This window comes from Trichomonas vaginalis, chromosome III (assembly GCF_026262505.1).
Source record: "Trichomonas vaginalis G3 chromosome III, whole genome shotgun sequence".
NCBI classification, from domain to species: Eukaryota; Parabasalia; order Trichomonadida; family Trichomonadidae; genus Trichomonas; species Trichomonas vaginalis.
The window spans coordinates 16,308,936-16,329,769 of record NC_067205.1 but is presented as its reverse complement, the minus strand read 5'-3'; the positions used below and the strand labels follow the sequence as shown (position 1 = coordinate 16,329,769).

Sequence of the window (20,834 nt, the reverse complement as noted above, 5' to 3'; positions counted from 1 at the left end):
AAAATTTTGGTGTCATTTTTTTCCCTCATGATATTTGTAAACTTTTTGTAAACTTGAAATAATTTATTTTTATTTTTTTTTAAATGGGCGATCGAAGTCGAAGAGGTCGAGATTCACGCAGTGGCCCAGATTATAGCGATTATGAAGAAGAACGCGAGGAAAATAATAAAATTCCATTTCATACCGTTTTCTTCTACAATGTTCCATATTCTGTCAAAAGGAGCCAGCTGAATCCATTTTTTGATAAATTTGGTGAAGTCAAAGGCGTGTTTGAAGCTCGTGATAAGTCCTATTATTTTGTTACTTATTATAATCTCAAATCTGCAATAAAAGCTGTTGAAGGACAACCATATAATGAGTTTGGCGATCGAGCGATTAGAGCTAATTATGCGTACAGAGCCCAGAATCAAAAGAAAGAGAAATGCGCCACAGTTTTAGTCAGTGTTTCTTCTGGCGAACTTAATGACTCTGAAGTCCATGAATCGTTTGTACAATTTGGCGAGATCCGCATTATTCGTCGTGATTCTCCAAAATCTTTTGTTGTGAAGTATTATGATCTCAGAGATGCACAAAAAGCTGTTGATGCTTCTGGAAAAGTTAAGATCGGTGATAAAGAGTGTAAGATTGAATTTAAATATGGCGAAGATGATGGATTAGAGCAGGAGGACCGAAAAGATAAAGACAAAGATCGAAGAGATCGAGATAGAGACAGGGGAAGAGATCGAGATCGTCACAGAGATCGCGATCGAGACCGTGATAGAGAAAGAGATCGAGATCGTGATCGCGATAGAGATAGACATAGAAGAGATAGAGATAGGGATCGTGATAGAGATCGCGACCGCGATAGGGATAGAGATAGAGATCGTGATAGACATGATAGAAAAGGTAAAGATCGAGTTCGTGACTCTGATGGAGACGATAGGAAGTCACCATCACCAAATCCACAGAATGCTCCTTTCCCTCCTCAATATTACGGTTATCCTCCAGGTTTTCCGCCAAATCCAATGATGATGCCTTACAATTTCCCGCCAGGACAAGGCCAACCACCTTACAATTCTATGCCTTCTGCCGCAGGTCCTGGTTATCCGCAGCCGCCGTTTGGACAACCTCCATATAACTATAATTCGTTCGCACCTGGAATGCCTCCAGGCGCACCTTTTGTGCCACCGGGATTTGGAATGCCACCACCACCTGCAATGCCGCCAGCTTCGTATCCACCGGCAAATAATCCATCGCCACCACCGAAATCTGAGAAACCTCCCGAAAAAGAACCACCAAAATTTGATACAAAATCAAGTCTGACCGCTCTGCAGAAACTTTTGGGATCTAATTGATTTTTTTTTCTGAATTATTTTGTATTTTTGTCTGAAAATAGATATTTTCTGTTATCTATTTTTGTTCTACCTATTGCAGGTTTAAATTTGCCTTATTTTAATTGCTTTGGTTCCATATTTTGATGTTCGTTTTATGCTAATTTCTTTTTTGCATTGAGAGCATATAACCTGACTTCTATTAGTACAAAACATTTATCTTATTCATATTTTATTTTGATATCGAAATTTGAAATATCAATATTACGAAAAAACAATTAAAAAAAGTTGTGTAAATAATAATGAAAAGCATAAATAATTTAGAAACCATAAAGGGTCTTGCCCTGGCGCTTAAGAGCGTAAACTACATCCATTGCTGTAACTGTTTTACGACGAGCGTGTTCTGTGTATGTAACGGAATCACGGATGACGTTCTCAAGGAAGTGACGAAGGACGCCACGAACTTCTTCGTAGATATCACCTGAAATACGCTTAACGCCACCACGACGAGCAAGACGACGGATAGCTGGCTTTGTGATACCCTGAATGTTCTCACGCATAACCTTACGATGGCGCTTAGCACCACCCTTACCGAGACCTTTACCACCTTTGCCTCTGCCGGACATTATTAACTTATGATTTTGGCGCCATAATTGAATATATATCAGAATTAATATTCTCAATTTTAAGAGGCTTAATTTGGCAAGAGGAAGTTACTTCTCTTATTTTGGCGGGAAATGTCAAAATCATTAATTTTCTAATGGCTCGTACAAAACAGACAGCTAGAAAGTCAACAGGTGGCAAGACACCACGTAAATCCCTCGGTGCTAAGGCCGCTCGCAAGTCAACACCAACAATCGACTCCCAGGGTGCTAAGAAGCAGCACCGTTTCCGCCCAGGTACAGTCGCTCTTCGTGAAATCCGTAAGTACCAGAAGTCCACAGATCTTCTTATCCGTAAGCTTCCATTCCAGCGTCTCGTCAGAGAAATTGCTTCTGGATTCCGTGGTGATCTTCGTTTCCAGTCCTCCGCTATCGCTGCCCTTCAGGAAGCTTCTGAAGCCTATCTCGTAGGCCTCTTCGAAGATACAAACCTTTGCGCTATCCATGCTAACAGAGTTACAATCATGGAGCGTGATGTTCAGCTCGCCCAACGTATCCGTGGCGAACGCAACTAATTTAAAAGTTGATTTGTTTTTGACTTCTAACATTTTTTTAAATATTTTTTTTACTTCTAACAATGTAATGCAACAACTTCGGAAAGTATCTAACTCCGTTATAATGGCTGATCTTTGCCATGAATTTTATCTCATTAAACAAGGGATTGCATTCATCAGGATAGGAACATATTTGTTCAAATAGATCAAAACTATTTTTGATGGTCTGAAACGATCAATTCATTCTTCTAATAAGAAATTAGTATTATTTTGAAAAAACACTTAAATTATTTAAATAAAGAATTCTTTTAAAATTCAGATTAACGCCATGTGCTGATTCATTGTGCGAGAAACTCCATGAATCCCAAGTATATGGGGAACACATATGTTTTTCCCAAAATATCGGAAAAAAGAAAGGTGTGAATCTTATACGAGAATATCATTTTTTGCCCCATGTGAAATAAGAATTTCGGCTGTTTCTTTCGAATAATTCTTTTCTGCAATATGAAGAGCTGTTTCTCCACTTTCATTTTTTTCGTTGATATTTACTCCATGTGAAATAAGAACTTTGGCAGTTTCAATACTATTATTACGTGCTGCACTATGAAGAGCGATTTGCCTATATTTATCTTTTTCATGGATATTTGCTCGATATTAAAGAAGAAGTTCAGCTATTTCTTTATAATTATTATTTGCTGACAAATGAAGAGGTGTTTGTCCATATTTATCTTTTTCATTGACATTTGCTCTATGTGAAAGTAGAACTTCGGTTGTTTCTTTGTAATTATTAGATACTGCAATATAAAGAGCAGTTTGCCCAAATTGATCTCTTATTTTGATACTTGCTCCATATTAGGGATGCGACGGTTTTACGCCATGACCGTTTAAAAATAGAATAATACGCCATTTTTGGGGCCGAATGGCGGCTACTTCGTACCCGCCATTCGGCAGAATAACAAAACAATACAAAATTATCGCCGTCCTTTTTTTTTCTTTCTTTCTCTTTTTTTTTTCTCTCTCTTTCTTTTCTCTTTCCTCTTTTTACTCCTCTTTCTTTTCTCTTTCCTCTTTTTACTCCTCTTTCTCTTTTCATCATTAAACGTAGAAAGATATATTAATATTATTTTAAAATTAAAAAAAAATAAAGAAAGTATAATAAGTAATTATTTAGTTATCGATATATATATGGAAAGTGATAATCTGAGGATAATCTGAGGAGGAGTCTGAGGATTAGACCGAGGAGTAGTTTGAGGAGTTTGATGATAATCTGAGGAGGAGTTTGAGGATAATCTGAGGAGGAGTCTGATGATAATCTGAGGAGGAGCTTGAGGATAATCTGAGGAGGAGTCTGAGGATAATCTGAGGAGGAGTCTGAGGATAATCTGAGGAGGAGTTTGAGGATAATCTGAGGAGGAGTTTGAGGATAATCTGAGGAGGAGTCTGATGATAATCTGAGGAGGAGCTTGAGGATAATCTGAGGAGGAGTCTGAGGATAATCTGAGGAGGAGTCTGAGGATAATCTGAGGAGGAGTTTGAGGATAATCTGAGGAGGAGTTTGAGGATAATCTGAGGAGGAGTCTGCGGATAATCTGAGGAGGAGTCTGCGGATAATCTGAGGAGTAGTTTCAGGAGTAGTCTGAGGACTAGTCTCAGGACTAGTCTGATGAGGAGGACTCTAAGGAGTAGTCTGAAGAGTAGTCTCAGGAGGAAGATCTGAGGAGGAGTCTTATGAGGAAGATCTGAGGAGTAGTCTGATGAGGAGGGGTCTAAGGAGTAGTCTGAGGATGATGAGTAATCTGATAAGGAGTAGTCTGAGGATGATCTGAGGATAACCTGATGACTAGTCTAGGAGTGGTCTAATAAAAATGTAAAATATTTTCAAAGAAAAAATTCTATGAATTTTATATTTTAATTCTTAGCATTATACTGAATAAAATAAACATAAATATCAAAATTTGAAATTGAACACGCCAAAAAATTGATAATCCACATTCAATATTTTGTAAGTGGCGTACTTTTTGAATACTCGCCACACGCCTTGGAGTTCTCAATTTTGAATTCGCCTTTATTTGGGCGACCTCAGAAAAATACGCCATTAAGAAAATATTGTATGAGATTTTAAATTTGAACACGCTCTACCTTAAGGAATTAAATTTATTAAGATATATTTATATATAATAAACGATTACTTAAAAAAAGTATTTCATCGCTTATGTAAGTTTCAAAAAAAATCACGAAAATAAAAAAATCAAGATTAAAATTTTATTTTTAATTTTTGAATTTCTCAAATGGCGAAATTTTTGGGCGAACAAAAAAAATGTACGCCCGGTCAAATGGCGTGTTTAACGCATCCCTACTCCATATGAAACAAGAACTTTGGCTGTTTCTTTATAATTATGACATACGGCAATATAAAGTGCAGTTTGCCCAGATGTATCTTTTTTATTGATCTTTGTCAGATTTTAACTGATACAGTGTATTATATGAATCAATGTAGTATTTACAGATACTTCGCAATTTGCTGTATTCATCTGGATGAATGTCTTGATCAGACATCAAAAAATATAAAAGTTATTTATTTGCATTTTACAACATAAAGTATCTTTAACATTCATTAGGTGAACAATTCTATTTTATATATGCAGAAAACGATGCTCACAAAGATTTCGGATATAATTTATGAATTTTGATTAATATCATATTCAACAATTGGCACAACAACAACAACAAAAAGTCGAATAAAATAAGATTTTCATCCAAAGGCTTATATTATGAGTCAAGGTTGGGATTTGGAAGTGTTAGCTGGCCAAATGCTGCAACAATTGAGAACACAAACAAAACCATTATGCATTCTTAATAGAATTAAAGAAAAGAAATAAATTCAAAAATAATTATGAAACAACAAATTTCTTTTATTTTTTATATATAATAAAAACAAGACTAACATATTAATGAGTATGATTGATCGTTGACGAATCTGTAAGAAGCGGATCTTCCGAAAATGGGTGATGCTGATGTTTGTTTCTAATTGTAAATATAATACAAATTGCTAGTAATATACCTTGCTGTATTGCGGCTACAAAGATTGGAAGCCACGTTGCCCAATGGTCGTGATTTGCAAATGCCATGAATGAAACGTTCAAAAGACCACCAGGTACTTGGATAGCGAGCAAAAGCATTGATAGTGATCCAGGGCCTTTTACTCTGCAAGTTGTAATCATTTGTGGAAGATATTGACAAGCGGCTAACACACCACCTGCTGTACCAAGAACAGTACCATAGTAACGCAATGAAGAGCTAGCATAACCATGAAGGAAGCCTAGAATTGAAAATGCGGCGAGTGTTGCGAAATTAGTAATGAAAAGAATGAAAGTTAACATGAGTTGGAATTTCCTTTCGATACGTATAAAATTCATTGTTCGATTTTCTCTTGGCTGCTTGTCAAAGTAAATGAAATTTAGATATACGTTTCCTAGGTACATATACCAGAGCAAGAAAAGATTTAAGAATGTTACAAGCCTTGGGGCATACATTGTAAATGGACATGTTACGATTCCGACAAAATCTGCAGAATGGAGACAAAAATAGTTGACAAAATTAATAATTTGACCATAACTAATAAGACATATAGTCAGAGTATTCATTCCATAGTTTGAGCGCTTCTGAACGAACTTTTGCAATTGAGGAATAACCGAAACGACGGTTCCGATACTAACACCGATGCCTACTAAGAGCCATGGTATTGCAACCGGGTGATAGCAGTTACTGTAATCGATGAAACCCGCAAAACTGTATGGGTAACCTGCAAAAGTATCCATATTCTGGCGAAAATAAAATTGAAATCTCACAAAAAATTACAAATCTGATTGATCCTCCGAAAAAATGAACATTGACAACAGGTGTATGAATACTAAGTTTTTTCATTAAAAACCTGAAAGGTCGGTTTGAATTTGACAAATCATTTCAATTGTTTTTTTATCAATACATAACAGTTAGCTAAGGAACTTGAAAATTGGATCATATGTCACTTTTCAATCGGAAAACATTGATTCAAAAATTGACAAGCAATCAGATTGTAGATTGGAGTACCTCCACAGATGTTTTTACTTTAAAATTTTTATAAACATTTTTCAAAGGTGTTGTAACCCTTTTCAATAGTATCTTCCCGATAATTGATTAATCCTGCTACATCCAAATTACTTGGTACATGCAATAATGAATATGTGACTACTAATTTAGCTTTTTTATGTTAGAATTTTATTCATCTTTAAATGCAATTACACAGTGCAATATTTTTACTCTTGGGTTTATGATAATTCCGGAATTCAGCTATAAATGTGTCACGAAAACTAGAAATCAACATGTATATCTATATTCCTACAATTAGATCTTGAATTTATATGGCGATTCCAACTAGAGTATCAACCATATATCATTCAACTTAATTGTTATAATAAAAAAGACAAGTTAAAAAAAAGTAATACTTATTCAAAATATATTAGTCACTTTTTGAGAGAATGGAAGTCGATTATTAAGTGAATATATTTGTTTGATACTTTTCTTGGATTATATTCATAAGTACGTAAAAAGAATCACAACTATTTTACATTAATGTAATTAAGACGATACTGCTATGCTTAATTCAGTATATTACAAATGTAAAGATTAAAAAAGACCCAGTAGCAAGGCGAGATTGAGCAGAAATAGTTGCATTTATCATAATATAAGGTGCAAATATCTATGAAATATATATGTTCAGATAAAAACTTGTTGCCTATAAATGTCAAAAGGTAGATGAGCTTATTTTAGATCATACTAAAAAGTATGAAAAAGTGATATAATATTGGGAGGGGATACGTAAAAATCACTTGAGTTATCCCATGTGTGCAGAAAGGTCGCAAAAACAATTATTTTCAATTTAATGTGCGCAAAATAAAATATTTACGTGTGATGATTTCTGTTAGGAATCTCATTATCTAAATAGATTGGAATTAAATATAAGATACATCTTGAAGTTTATTAATGAATGTTGAAAAAATTATTATAATTAGATAATGTACCATGTGAAAGAAGAAGTTGAATAATTTCTTAATAATTATCTTTTTCATTGATGTTTGCTCCATGAGAAATAAGAACTTCAGTGGTTTCTTTATAATTATGTTCTGTTGCAATATTAAGAGCGGTTTGCCCAGATTGATCTTTTTCATTGATATTTGCTCCATGCGAAATAAGAAGTTCAGCTATTTCTTTATAATTATAACTTGCTGCAATATGAAGAGCGGTTTGTCCAAATGTATCTTTTACATTGTATTTGCACCATGTGAAAGAAGAACTTCGGCAATTTCTTTATAATTATTATTTGCTGCAGTATGAAGAACAGTTTGTCCAAATAGATCTTTTTCATTGATGTTTGCTCCATATGAAATAAGAAGTTCAACTATTTCTTTAAAATTATTGAATGCTGCAAAATGAAGAGCGGTTTTTTCACATTTATCTTTTTCATCGATAATTGCACCATGTGAAATAAGAAGTTCAGCTATTTCTTTATGATTATTAACTGCTGCAAAATGAAGAGCTGTATCTCCATCTTTATCTTTTTCATTGATGTTTGCTCCATGTGAAATAAGAAGTTCAGCTATTTCTCTATGATTATTAACTGCTGCAAAATGAAGCGCTGTATCTCCATCTTTATCTTTTTCGTTGATATTTGCACCATGTGAAATAAGAACTTCGGCTGTATCTTTACTATTATTAATTGCGCTATAATGAAGAGTGATTCGTCCATTTTTATCTTTTATATTGATATTTGCACCATGTGAAATAATTAGTTCAACTATTTCTTTACTATTATTATTTGCTGCAATATGAAGAGCGGCTTTTCCAAATATACCATTTTCATTGATATTTGCACCATGTGAAAGGAAATATTTGCAAAGATATGGAATATTAAACAGAGGTGAACAAATAAAACAGTTTTTAACATCATTAGTTTGATCGAAATAAATTAAAAATGATTCAAGATTATTATAATAACAACAATCAAATAAATTTATCCTTATATGTTTGTATTCATTCATCAAAAATGTAACAAAGTCAATGTTGTGTGAAGCAATGGCATATATCATGCAATCTTCGTTTGGTTCTTGATATTTCAAACATTCACTCATGATCTCAGCGTTTCTTCCTAAAAATGAAAGTTGGAGACATGTTTGTGTGATTTCTGAATGAAATTTCGTAATTAATAATTTGAAACAGTCAACTGAACCGTAATAACAGCATAATTCAAGTAATGAATATTCTTTTTTAGAGTTAGGATATAAACTACTTTGAAGTTTCTGATTTTTATCAAATTCATCTGTTTCTGTGAATGTGATGAAAGTTTCTTTGTCATTAAGCATGATTGCTCTGTAAATAGTATTTTCGTTATCAATATCAATATTTTTGAATTTATTTTTGTCGAAATCATAAGATTTGCATAATTTAATTCCATATTCTTTATAAAATAGGAAGTTAGAAATAGGCTGAACATTGTAGACATCTTGGACATGATAATCGTCAGAAACGAGTTTGGCAAGAGATAAATATGACTTTGTATACCGATTATTATACGGAATGATATTTAAAATGTCTTGTATAATATTTTGAGGAAGATGTTTCCTCGAATCAATCAATTCTGTTTTGATCATCTTGTAAATAGAGTTTATTTCTTCTTCTTTGTCAGATTTTAACTGATACAGAGCATTATATGAATCAATGTAGTATTTACAGATACTTCGCAATTTGCTGTATTCATCTGGATGAATGTCTTGATCAGACATCAAAAAATATAAAAGTTATTTATTTGCATTTTACAACATAAAGTATCTTTAACATTCATTAGGTGAACAATTCTATTTTATATATGCAGAAAACGATGCTCACAAAGATTTCGGATATAATTTATGAATTTTGATTAATATCATATTCAACAATTGGCACAACAACAACAACAAAAAGTCGAATAAAATACAGTCAATTGATTTAACTAATGAAATAGAAACAATTTCAATGTTTCAAACAATGGACTTATGTAGCTTTGTAAATAAGACATGTTATATGAATGTCGAATAGAAAAAAAGGGTTATCATTAAGAATTCCTGAACTTGTCAATTTTGTCACTCCACACCGATAAAATAGAAAACTTTGATCAATTTTTTTTGTTAACCAATGTTAGGACTAGGAGATTATGGTGAATACATTGGTCAAAACAAAGCTAAACAAAACAGTCAAAGCAATAACAATCAAAATAGTCAAAAAAATCAGCAAAATTCTGCAAATCCGATCAAATTTTCGCAACCACCAACAATAACTCGACAAAGTTCTAATAGTTCTATTGGATCACTACAAAATTATACAAATCAAACTCCAATTCAACCCGATTCTCAAAACAAGAACGATATTACAGGATTATGGCGTGATTTAAGTACCGACGAATATAGTATCATTGATGATGATAGTGATGCACTTCCTGATTCATTATTCTCATCACCATCAGATATTAACAATTCATTACTCTTAAAACCTCAACAAAAGATCCAGGAACCAGCACAATCAAGCATTCCTGAAGTTGATGGATATCCAGAAAAACCACCAAAAAGTTCTTCTTACCATTTCTTCGGTACTTTAAGCAGTGATACTTCAATGGAACCGATTGAAGACAAAAAACAAGCAGATTCCATTACAATTCCAGCAGAAGAAGATAATAATCAGAATGAAGATGCAAAAGAAGAGCAAAACGACGAAAATCAAGTTGAAAAAACCGAAACCGATCAGAAAACAACTGAAAAAGAGATTGAAGAGGATCATATAAATCATGAAGCTTCTAGTCCTCAAGAAGAAGAGATTAAACCAGAAAATACAGAAAATGATCAACAAAATAACGATAATGATCAAATGGCTGTATTCGGAGGATATCCACAATCAGATACAAACGATCAAATGGCTCCTCAGTCAGATTTATTTGGTTATTCCGCTTCAGATTTTAATAATGCTTCATATCAAGATCCAATGCTTGGATGTCCCACAACAGATGATTCGCAAAATGATAACAATCAAGCAGGATTATTCTCTGGCTATCCAACAGCCGAAAATTACAATAATTCTCAACAAGACAATTCTGAGCAATCAAACGACACGCCTGGTCATGATGCAAACCAAAAAAACACTGACAATCAAAATTATGACAATGTCTTTGGAAATTATCCCCAATCAAATTATGACGATCAGAATAATCAAAATTTCGGTTATCCAACATCCGAAAATCAAGAAGAAGAGAACAAAAGTACGAATGAATCAGATCAAACTGAAGAACCAAGTAATTCTGAAGAATCTTCAGTTTTCAGTACTCCGAACGTTTCTCAGAGCCCTTCAATTGAAGGAATTCCACCTTCTTCGTCTCTGACAGAACAAGAAATTAATTCCAATTTGTCAGATCAGGTTTACGAAGAAGATACAGCTCTTGGCATCGAGCCATCAAATAATAATGACAATTTTGATAACGATCAACAACAAAATGATGATCAAAGTCAAGATAATTTATTTAATTCCCCTGATAACCAATATAATGATTCACAATCAGATATATTTGGTCAACCACCACAAGATGCTTCTAATTTATTCAGTGTACCACCACAAAACCAACAACAGCCTTCAAATTTGTTTAATCCACCACCAAAACCACAAGAAAAGCCTCCAAGTATATTTGCACAACCTCCAGCTCCACAAAAGCCAAAAGGTTTTGCTCCACCTCCTAAACAAATACAAAATAGATATCCTTCTACAAATATTCCACAAAAAGAACAACAACCAAAGCCAGAAACAAGTACACCAGAACCTAAACAGCAACAATCAACATTATTTGCTCCTCCTCCAAAGCCAGTAAATAATATTCCAAAACCACAACCTCAACAAAAGCCAGTTCCACAACCTACTGTACAACAACCACAAAAGGCACAAGAATCAAACTTATTTGGCCAAAAACAACCAACTCAACAAAAAATACCAAAGACATCTCAGCAAAATTCCAATTTATTTGGCCAACAACAGCAAGATAATCAAGAACAGCAACAGGTAAACAACTTATTTGGCCAACAGCAACCAAATCAACAATCAAATCTTTTCAACCAACAGCCACAAGATAATCAGCAGGAGAATTCATCATTATTTGGTTCTTCTAATGACAGTTCTTCATTGTTTGGCCAACCAGAAGAAAATCAACAACAAAATATCTTTAATCAACCACCAAAACAAGAAAAACAACCAGAACAATCGCAAACTAATGCTTCAAAGCCAAATTCTTCATTATTTGGTCAACAAAAACCAGAACAAAAATCAAATATCTTCAATCAACCACCAAAACAAGAAAAACCACCACAACAAATACAAGTTAATGCTCCAAAACAAAGTTCATCATTGTTTGGCCAACAACAGCCAGAGCAACAGTCAAATCTCTTTAATCAGCTTCCACAAGAGAACAAACAATCAGGAACATCATTATTTGAAGCTCCAAATACAAGTTCCAATCTATTTGATCCACTTCCACAAGATAATCAATCAAATCTTTTCAATCAACAACCGCAAGAAGAACAGCAATCAGGATCAGATTTATTCAGTTCTCCAAATAACAGTTCTTCACTGTTTGGCCAAGTAGAACCATCCGAACAACAAAATATCTTCAATCAGTCCCAACCAGACGAAGACAAGAAAGAAGAAGAGATGACATCGAATCTATTTGGCACTCCAAACAGTTCTACAGACAGTTTGTTCGCATCCAAAGAGAGATTAGCTGATATCGCAGAAAGTGCTTCAATGATCTTCGGCCAATCCGAAACAGAACCATCTCCTGTTTCTAAACAGGACACAACAACACCATCCTGGGCACAGCCAATCAAAGAAGAACCGAAACAGAAAGAATTACCATCCTGGGCTCATACTCTCAAGGAAGAACCGAAATCAACAGGTCTTCCTGCATGGGCACAACCAATCAAAGACACAACAACTCCTGCATGGGCACTTCCTTCTTCCGGAGCCACATCATGGGAAGCATGGTCTAAAAATGTGAAACACACAGAGAATACATCAGCACAACATTCTCCAGCACCTTCTCCTGTTTCTTCTAACAATCCTGTACCAAGTTTGAACATTCCTCAAACAACGGTGAATCCATCAGCTTATTCACCACAAACATCACCACAAAGAGCACCTCCTCCAAACAAAGTTAATCAGCCATACATTCCAGGAATGGCTCCAACGAAACCACCAATTGTTTCATCACCTTTAGCACCACAAACAAACAAACAAATTTTTGTTCCTAATAATGCACCACCTCCAAATTCATCTAAACCATCAATTATGATTCCAGGAGTTACTCCTCCAGTTCCTGCTCCATCACAACCAACATCATCTGCACCATATATTCCAGGAATGAGTGTTCAAAAGCCACCAACAGCTCCTAAACCATTTGTTCCTACTCAAACTACTCCTCCATCTATTTCGGGGCCTCCTAAACCAACTAATTTACCACAAACAGTTCCACAACAAGTGAATCAGCCACAACAAAACAAAACTATGTATATTCCAGGAGTTGCACAACCTGTTCAACAACAAACAGAGAAAGCAAAAGTTGGAATTTTCATTCCAGGATCAGCACCTCCAACTGTTTCTCAACCTTCTGTTTCTTCTCAACCAAAAGTGAACAAATTCGCTCCTCCTCCAGCGATGGCACCTCCTCCACACATTCCAGGTGCTGCCAACAAACCACCTTCTGCACAAGCACCTCCTCCAGCCAATAAATTTGCTCCTCCTCCTTCCATCCAACCTCCCCCTGCAAATAAATTTGCTCCCCCTCCATCAATTGCTCCTTCTTTCCCACAACCACAAATGCCTCAAACAACACCAGGAGTATATCCAAATCAAACTAATACTGGTGTTTATCCAAATCAGTCGTTGAATTTGGCTGTTCCTCCACCGTCAAATTCAAATCCACCACAACTTCCGAATACAGCAATAAATCGTGGAATAACAAGATCACAGACATCAGATCATATTAAACAAAACGATTTCTTGCCAAAGCCTGATTCTCAGTTGACACAATTTGTTCATTCTACATCACAACCTGTTCAGTTCAGTAAGACACAGCCATTCTTCAAACACAGGAAACCATTGATTGCAATGGGATTTGGAGGAATGATGTGTTGTGTTGAGAATGGAAATCTCGCTGTCACAGACATTAAAGAAGCGTTTGCAACAAATCCAATCATCAAGCAAATAAACGGCTTCAATTTCAACATCGACCAAGACAAGCAGTCGGGAGAGAAATTCCTCAGCGAAAGAGTTATGGAATGCGAAAGTGCTGATGACTCAATATTGTGGTCAACAATTCGTATCAGATACAGAAACCAAAACAAAGTTGATTCACAGCAATTCATAGCGAATGCGAAGATCCAAGAATCCCCAGAATATCAATTACTTGGAATTCTTTCACATTCAGGAATATCGAATGTTCCAACGAATTACAATGTTCCTTCTATTAATCCTGCTTTAGTTGATCAGCTCCAAAATATCATTGCTTCACAAGGAGAACAAAAAGCATTGGAATACTGCAAACAAAACAAACTTTGGGATTTCGCGTTAGTTATTTCTGCATCATTTAATATAGAATCACTTCGCGAAACGATCAAACAATTTGTTGAAACTTCTTTGTCTCCATGTCCACTACAAAACATTCTTTTGGCGATTTCCGGATTCGCAGGAATTAACGCTGATACATGGAGATCAAACCTCGCAACAATCATGAGACATTTCACGCCTGGAGCACAAACATCATTGATACAAATGGCTGATGTTCTTGACCAAGCGAAAATGTCTCGTGCAGCTCATGTTTGCAGATTATTGGCTTCGGAAGAAGTTAACGCAGCTCCTTCTCCATTCTCTATGATTGGTTCTACATGGGATAAACCAAATGTGTCTTCAATTATCATGACACAGTTGTCTGGAGTGAAAGGTCCAGCATTTCTTAAATACATTGTGATATTTACACTCGCTTTGGCTGATTTTGGATTTGCTGAAAGAGCTAAAGACAATTTCGATAAATTGAGTGCAATTATTGCTAAGAATAATCTTAGAGATTTGCAGCCAATTGCGCAGTTCTTTGGTAGTTTGATTAGCAGCTTCATCAAATCATCACAGCCAAAGAAGTTGTCATCTAAAGTTGATTCATTCATCAGCAGTTTCGTCAATCGTCGCGATGACTCAAATGAAGAGCAGATGTTGAATGTTCCCCGTCTTCCAAGTTCTATTTCAATCGATTTCGTTGAACAGACAGGAATTTCTCCACAAACATCTCCACAATCATTACAAAGAACTGCTTTCATTCCTGCACCAGAAATGAAGCAAACTACAGCTCCTCCACCACCAATGATGAAACCTCCTCAACAAAATGTTCCTTACTTACCTCAACAGGATCAAAACTCAATGCCACCTCCAGCAAACAAATTTGCTCCTCCACCCGCAAATCAGTTCACTCCTCCACCTGCGAATCAATTTACTGCACCTCCACCAGCTGCTAAACCATTCATTCCTCAGCAACCACAAAATAACCAATTCGCTCCTCCTCCAGCAATTGCTAAACCACCTGTTGCTGCTCCATTTATTCCTCAGCAACCAGAAAATAACCAGAACAACCAGTTTGCTCCGCCTCCTGCGATGAACAAACCATATATTCCTCAGCAACCACAACAACCAGAAAATAATCAAAACAATCAGTTTGCTCCACCTCCTGCGATGAACAAACCATTCATTCCACAGCAACAAACAGAGCAAAAGCCACAAACCAATCAGTTCACTCCACCTCCTGCAGCACCAGTTATTACTCGTCCTCCAGTTGTCAATGCACCACCACAACAAGAGAACAAATCAGAGCATTCATCGAGCAATAACATGCCAAATCTCTATGTTCCACAGACATCATCGCAGTCAGGAATGGCTTCTTCACCGCAAGGCAGCCAAGACATGACAGCAAACAAGTTCGCTCCACCTCCAGCGAGGCCTAAGAGATTTACTCCTCCAACTTCTTTCTCTCCTTCTTCATCAGCTTCTAAGTTCTACATCCCAGGAGCTGCTCCAACACCTCAACAAGAGGAACAAGAAAAGAAAGAAGAAAACAATGCTCCACAACAACAAACACATGAAGAACAACCATCTCATCCAGCAGTCAACAATTTCGCACCTCCACCGATGATGCCAAAGAGATTCACTCCTGCTCCAGCACCAATTGCAAAGGTTCCTTCTCAAGGATTCTTCATTCCAGGTGCAGCTCCTTCTCCTTCTGCAGAAGAACCAAAACAAGAAGAGCCAAAGCCACAACTCTTCGCTCCTTCTCAAACACAATCTCAGCCAGAAGAACAAAACCAAGAACAGCAACAGCAACAGCAACCAGAACAATCTCAACCAGAACAACAACAGCAAAGTAATGATTATGAATATAATGATCCAATGCAAGGCTCAGGCAATGATTTCATGGATCCAATGCTGGGTGGATACGACAGTTACAATCCTGATCCAATGATGGGTGGCTCTGGAATATCCTATTCAACACCAGTATTTAATCCAATGCAGCCACAACAACAAACTCCTCCTCCAAAGAAAGAAGAAGATGAAGAACCACCAAAGCCAAAGAAGGAAGAAATGAAGCCACAAGAAGCTAAACCAAAGCAGGAAGAACAAAAGCCGAAACAAGAGGAACAGAAAGAAGAGAAAAGAGGTTTCTTCTCTTCAATATTCGGAAGGAAGAAGAAGTCTGTGGAAGTAGATCTCAGTAAACAAGACAACCAAATGAGGTATGACCCAGTTTTAGGAAGATACGTTTTCGGAAATGGAGAAACTAATGAACCAACAGCTCCTCCACCTCCACCTTCCATGAGCAGTATCAAGAAGGCACCAAGTTCTGCACCAGGAACGGCTCCAGTTCCTGACGCAAGTATGCCAATTTCTCCTGTAAATCCTGCTGCAAGAAGAAGAGCAACAGGAAGATACGCAAATATTCAGTAAAGACATTTTTTATCACCTTATTTTTAATACTATTATTAATTGATTCTAGAGAGGCTTGATCCAGCATTTACTTATTTTTTATATATAAATTTCAATTTAGAAAATGATATAGATAATTTTCATCAAGTGATAGTTATAGCTATATGTACGTGGTTTTTACGTGAGCAATATCATTACATCAAATGTTATTATAGATATTATGTTACAGACCAAGAAATTTCACAGTTGAAACTCATAATTAACGAGACTAATAAAAAGATTAAATAAATTCTCAGTGAAGTTATAAATGTACGTATTATTGTTGAATCTCATTTTGTTTTGAGAAAAGAGAAGACAATTATTCACAGCATATACAACAAAAACATCGTACGATATCTAATAAACTTGTTATTTATTTTTTTTTAATTTCTGTACTTCATTCATTTTTTGTTGTAATCCATTCAAATTTCGAAGTTTAATATGATGTTTTTCCTCTTTGACAGCTACTTCGGCCTATCTAGAAGAAGAGATATCACAAATTTTACCTAATATTTTCAAAAAGTGACAGCATGCATTGTTATATTTTCTCAAAATTATATTTTCTAAAAATGGGTAAAACTCTAATGTATGAATACAATTTATTTTAACTCATATTTATAATCACTTATCAATGCTTTCATTTCATCGCTTATTGCATACTCAATAACAGACTTTTCATTGAAATGAAAACATCCATTAAATGTAATTTTTTGATCCTTATTAGCACCATGATCCAACAAAAATTTTGCAAATTCAATAATATCATGCGGGACAGCATATCTGAGAGGAGTCCATGTTTCACGCGCTGTTAAATAATTGAAAATTGGAAAAACTGCATTCACATCAGCTCATTTTTCAACATGAAACTTTACTAATTCATATTTCTTGTTTATTAGAGCTTCAAAAAGAAGAGGAATTAAAATATATAAATAGTTATAGCGGAAATCAACTTGATAACCCAAAGAAATCATGTATTGAAAGAATTTTATGTTTTATAATATTGTAAGAAAACATAAAACATATTATTGATGAACTCAAGAGTTATTGTGCCATTTTTGTAAAATTGGACTAGTTGATCAACAATCAGGTCATTCCAAATTAAGTCTATAATCTGTTGATACTGTTTCAGTTCATCAGGAATAACTATCGAGTTCAGAGAACGAATTTGCCTTTCAAGCATGAATCAAAATGATGTAATTTTTTTTTCAAAATAGTGGTGGTAAATTTCAAAAAGAGACAGAAAAATATATCTTTTGCAAACTAAATTTTTGATCATCCATGGTTATAAGAAGTTATTTTACTAGGATATTACAAAGTTATTGCTTAAGAGTGTATTTAAGACCATTTGCCACGATTCAGTTTTTAAAAACGCAATATGCTATTTGTCATTAATATGAATTACGATAAGGTGTATATTATTAATTAAGGATGTTACGAAGACTTTGCGGATATTTATTCTACAATAAATTAGATTCTTATTTTTGATAGTTTTCGTTCAGAAATTTTAACATATATCAGAATTCTCCGCTATTTGGCTGGCACAAAGCGCCAACCAAATAGCAAAAAAACAATTTTTTTCAATAGATTTATTATTTAATTATCATCCAAACTCACAAAATGACAATTGCTTGGTTATTGTAATGCATTAAGAATCGGAATTCATTATATGTGCTTTTCCGAACAAATGACGATAAAATTATCCAAAAACTTCAGAGAGTTCGGATGAACTTCTATAATCAATATATATATTTTGCCGAAGATGGCATGTTTGCATGAAGGGCAAGCGTAGCCACCTGAGGCAAGAAATTATATTATTTCAAATTTGATATTTTGGCATAAGGGAATGCAGTAAGTTTATGTCTTCACACTGTAGATCACTAAACTTTATTCATCTCATCGGACTTAAAATCACATGATATGCTTGTAATTTTAATTATAATTCATAAATGAAATCTTTGTGATCATCGTTTTCAACATATATAAAATAGAATTGTTCTAAAGATATTGTAAAATGGAAATAAAAAAAATTTTAAAATTTTTTGATGTCTGATCAAGACATTCATCCAGATGAATACAGCAAATTGCGGAGTATCTGTAAATACTACATTGATTCATATAATGCTCTGTATCAGTTAAAATCTGACAAAGAAGAAGAAATAAACTCTATTTACAAGATGATCAAAACAGAATTGATTGATTCGAGGAAACATCTTCCTCAAAATATTATACAAGACATTTTAAATATCATTCCGTATAATAATCGGTATACAAAGTCATATTTATCCCTTGCCAAGCTCGTTTCTGACGATTATCATGTCCAAGATGTCTACAATGTTCAGCCTATTTCTAACTTCCTATTTTATAAAGAATATGGAATTAAATTATGCAAATCTTATGATTTCGACAAAAATAAATTCAAAAATATTGATATTGATAACGAAAATACTATTTACAGAGCAATCATGCTTAATGACAAAGAAACTTTCATCACATTCACAGAAACAGATGAATTTGATAAAAATCAGAAACTTCAAAGTAGTTTATATCCTAACTCTAAAAAAGAATATTCATTACTTGAATTATGCTGTTATTACGGTTCAGTTGACTGTTTCAAATTATTAATTACGAAATTTCATTCAGAAATCACACAAACATGTCTCCAACTTTCATTTTTAGGAAGAAACGCCGATATCATGAGTGAATGTTTGAAACATCAAAAACCAAAAAGAGAATGCATGATATATGCAATTGCTTCACACAACATTGACTTTGTTACATTCTTGATGAATGAATTCAATATAAATATCAATTTAAACTATTGTTGTAATATAGGGTGTCCAAAGGTGCGTTTAGCACAGCGCTCTATATGAGACTATTAAAGGAGATATATGCTGATTATAAATATATAATAAAAAATATGAATATATGTATATGATGAGTATGTTGTATTTTGGCGCCATGCCGGGATATAAAATGAATTTTGAGACAAGAGGCGGTTTCGCGGGAAATTTTGGTGGGATTTTTTTCATTTTTTTAATGAATCATAAAGAAAACATCCTCGCTCTTGCAAAAAAATGCAAAGACTGTAAAAAAGTCTACGAGACATTGGTAAAATGCTTCGGTATGGATGCTCCTAGCTATTCCACTGTAACGTATCATGTTAGGATGTATCACTTCATGAACAAAAAGGCGCCCATCATAAAAATTGACAAAAAATCGCCGGATCAAAGAAAAATCAAAGCAATTCTTCAAGCGCTAGATGAAGACCCAAGAGCATCACTCAGAAGGATAGAGGAGATGACAAAGATACCACGTACAACAGTCAGTTATTATCTGCACAATTATTTGAACTACAAACTAGCGTATACACGTTGGGTTCCGCACAACCTTAATTCAGTTCAAAAAAAATCTAGAGTCCAATCTTCGAAAGAGCTCCTCTCTATATTGGGTGCGTATCAATCCAAGAAGTTTCGCTTTTTAGTAACAGGGGACGAGTCTTGGTTTCAATATGCAACAGAAGCCAAAATCATGTGGATCCCGAAGGATGAAAATCCGCAAACATTCCCGAAGAAAAAAATTGACACACCAATGATGATGTTGTCGGTTTTTTGGGGCGTGAATGGCATCATCGCAATTGATATTCTTCAAAAACCTAATACGATGAATGCTCAGTATCTAATTGACAATGTTCTTACTCAAATTATCAATTCTGATGAGTTTGAGAAATCCAAACAACAAAAACAAAAGTTTGCAATTCATTTTGATAATTCAAGAGTTCACAAAAGTCATAAGGTAATGAATTACTTGGTGGAAAACAATGTCAAAGTTGTTCCAAACCCAATTTATTCACCTGATATTGCACCCTCTGACTTTTATTTATTCGGCACGCTAAAAAAGAGAGCTGAAGGACGCGAATTCGCGAGTCCAGATGATCTTGAAAATTTTGTAAGAGAGCAATTTGAGCAATTTTCTCATGATGATTTAAAGCGTGTCTTTCAAGCCTGGATCGATCGCTGCGAACGCGTGATTGAATCCAATGGTGATTATATTTAAATAAACTTTATATATATGTAACTTGTTTATTTCTATTCGCAGTATTCAGGTTTGTGCTAAACACACCTTTGGACACCCTATAATAATAATCTTGAATCATTTTTAGTTTATTTCGATCAAACTAATGATGTTAAAAACTGTTTTATTTGTTCACCTCTGTTTAATATTCCATATCTTTGCAAATATTTCCTTTCACATGGTGCGAATATCAA

General features: G+C 34.7%; 7 protein-coding genes across 7 annotated transcripts, besides 2 other annotated features; 4 read left to right on the top strand and 3 right to left on the bottom strand.

Annotated features, from left to right (window-relative positions):
- Positions 1 to 83: 83 nt before the first annotated feature.
- Positions 84 to 1,334, top strand: TVAGG3_0712440 (RNA binding; the record flags this gene model as incomplete). The annotated part of the gene is made up of 1 exon (XM_001580799.1): positions 84 to 1,334. The coding sequence occupies one exon, from the start codon at positions 84 to 86 to the stop codon at positions 1,332 to 1,334; it is 1,251 nt and encodes a 416-aa protein (XP_001580849.1).
- A 271-nt stretch (positions 1,335 to 1,605) lies between these two features.
- TVAGG3_0712430 (histone H4-2) lies at positions 1,606 to 1,936 on the bottom strand (the record flags this gene model as incomplete). The annotated part of the gene is made up of 1 exon (XM_001580800.2): positions 1,631 to 1,936. The coding sequence occupies one exon, from the start codon at positions 1,934 to 1,936 to the stop codon at positions 1,631 to 1,633; it is 306 nt and encodes a 101-aa protein (XP_001580850.1).
- Positions 1,937 to 2,044: 108 nt separating this feature from the next.
- On the top strand, positions 2,045 to 2,511 carry TVAGG3_0712420 (histone H3-1; the record flags this gene model as incomplete). Its single annotated transcript, XM_001580801.2, has 1 exon — positions 2,071 to 2,487. The coding sequence occupies one exon, from the start codon at positions 2,071 to 2,073 to the stop codon at positions 2,485 to 2,487; it is 417 nt and encodes a 138-aa protein (XP_001580851.1).
- Positions 2,218 to 2,478: a centromere.
- Positions 2,512 to 4,714: 2,203 nt separating the features above from the next.
- TVAGG3_0712410 (SEVEN transmembrane protein 1-related family) lies at positions 4,715 to 6,641 on the bottom strand (the record flags this gene model as incomplete). Its single annotated transcript, XM_001580802.1, has 1 exon — positions 5,415 to 6,284. The coding sequence occupies one exon, from the start codon at positions 6,282 to 6,284 to the stop codon at positions 5,415 to 5,417; it is 870 nt and encodes a 289-aa protein (XP_001580852.1).
- A 1,125-nt stretch (positions 6,642 to 7,766) lies between these two features.
- On the bottom strand, positions 7,767 to 9,284 carry TVAGG3_0712400 (ankyrin repeat and SOCS box-containing protein 4 family; the record flags this gene model as incomplete). The annotated part of the gene is made up of 1 exon (XM_001580803.1): positions 7,767 to 9,284. The coding sequence occupies one exon, from the start codon at positions 9,282 to 9,284 to the stop codon at positions 7,767 to 7,769; it is 1,518 nt and encodes a 505-aa protein (XP_001580853.1).
- Positions 9,285 to 9,629: 345 nt separating this feature from the next.
- On the top strand, positions 9,630 to 16,564 carry TVAGG3_0712390 (COPII vesicle coating family; the record flags this gene model as incomplete). The annotated part of the gene is made up of 1 exon (XM_001580805.2): positions 9,673 to 16,551. The coding sequence occupies one exon, from the start codon at positions 9,673 to 9,675 to the stop codon at positions 16,549 to 16,551; it is 6,879 nt and encodes a 2,292-aa protein (XP_001580855.2).
- A 2,834-nt stretch (positions 16,565 to 19,398) lies between these two features.
- Positions 19,399 to 20,702: a mobile genetic element.
- TVAGG3_0712380 (Mariner transposase) lies at positions 19,495 to 20,622 on the top strand (the record flags this gene model as incomplete). The annotated part of the gene is made up of 1 exon (XM_051243821.1): positions 19,495 to 20,622. One exon carries the CDS (start codon positions 19,495 to 19,497, stop codon positions 20,620 to 20,622), a length of 1,128 nt encoding a protein of 375 aa, XP_051090408.1.
- Positions 20,703 to 20,834: the final 132 nt, after the last annotated feature.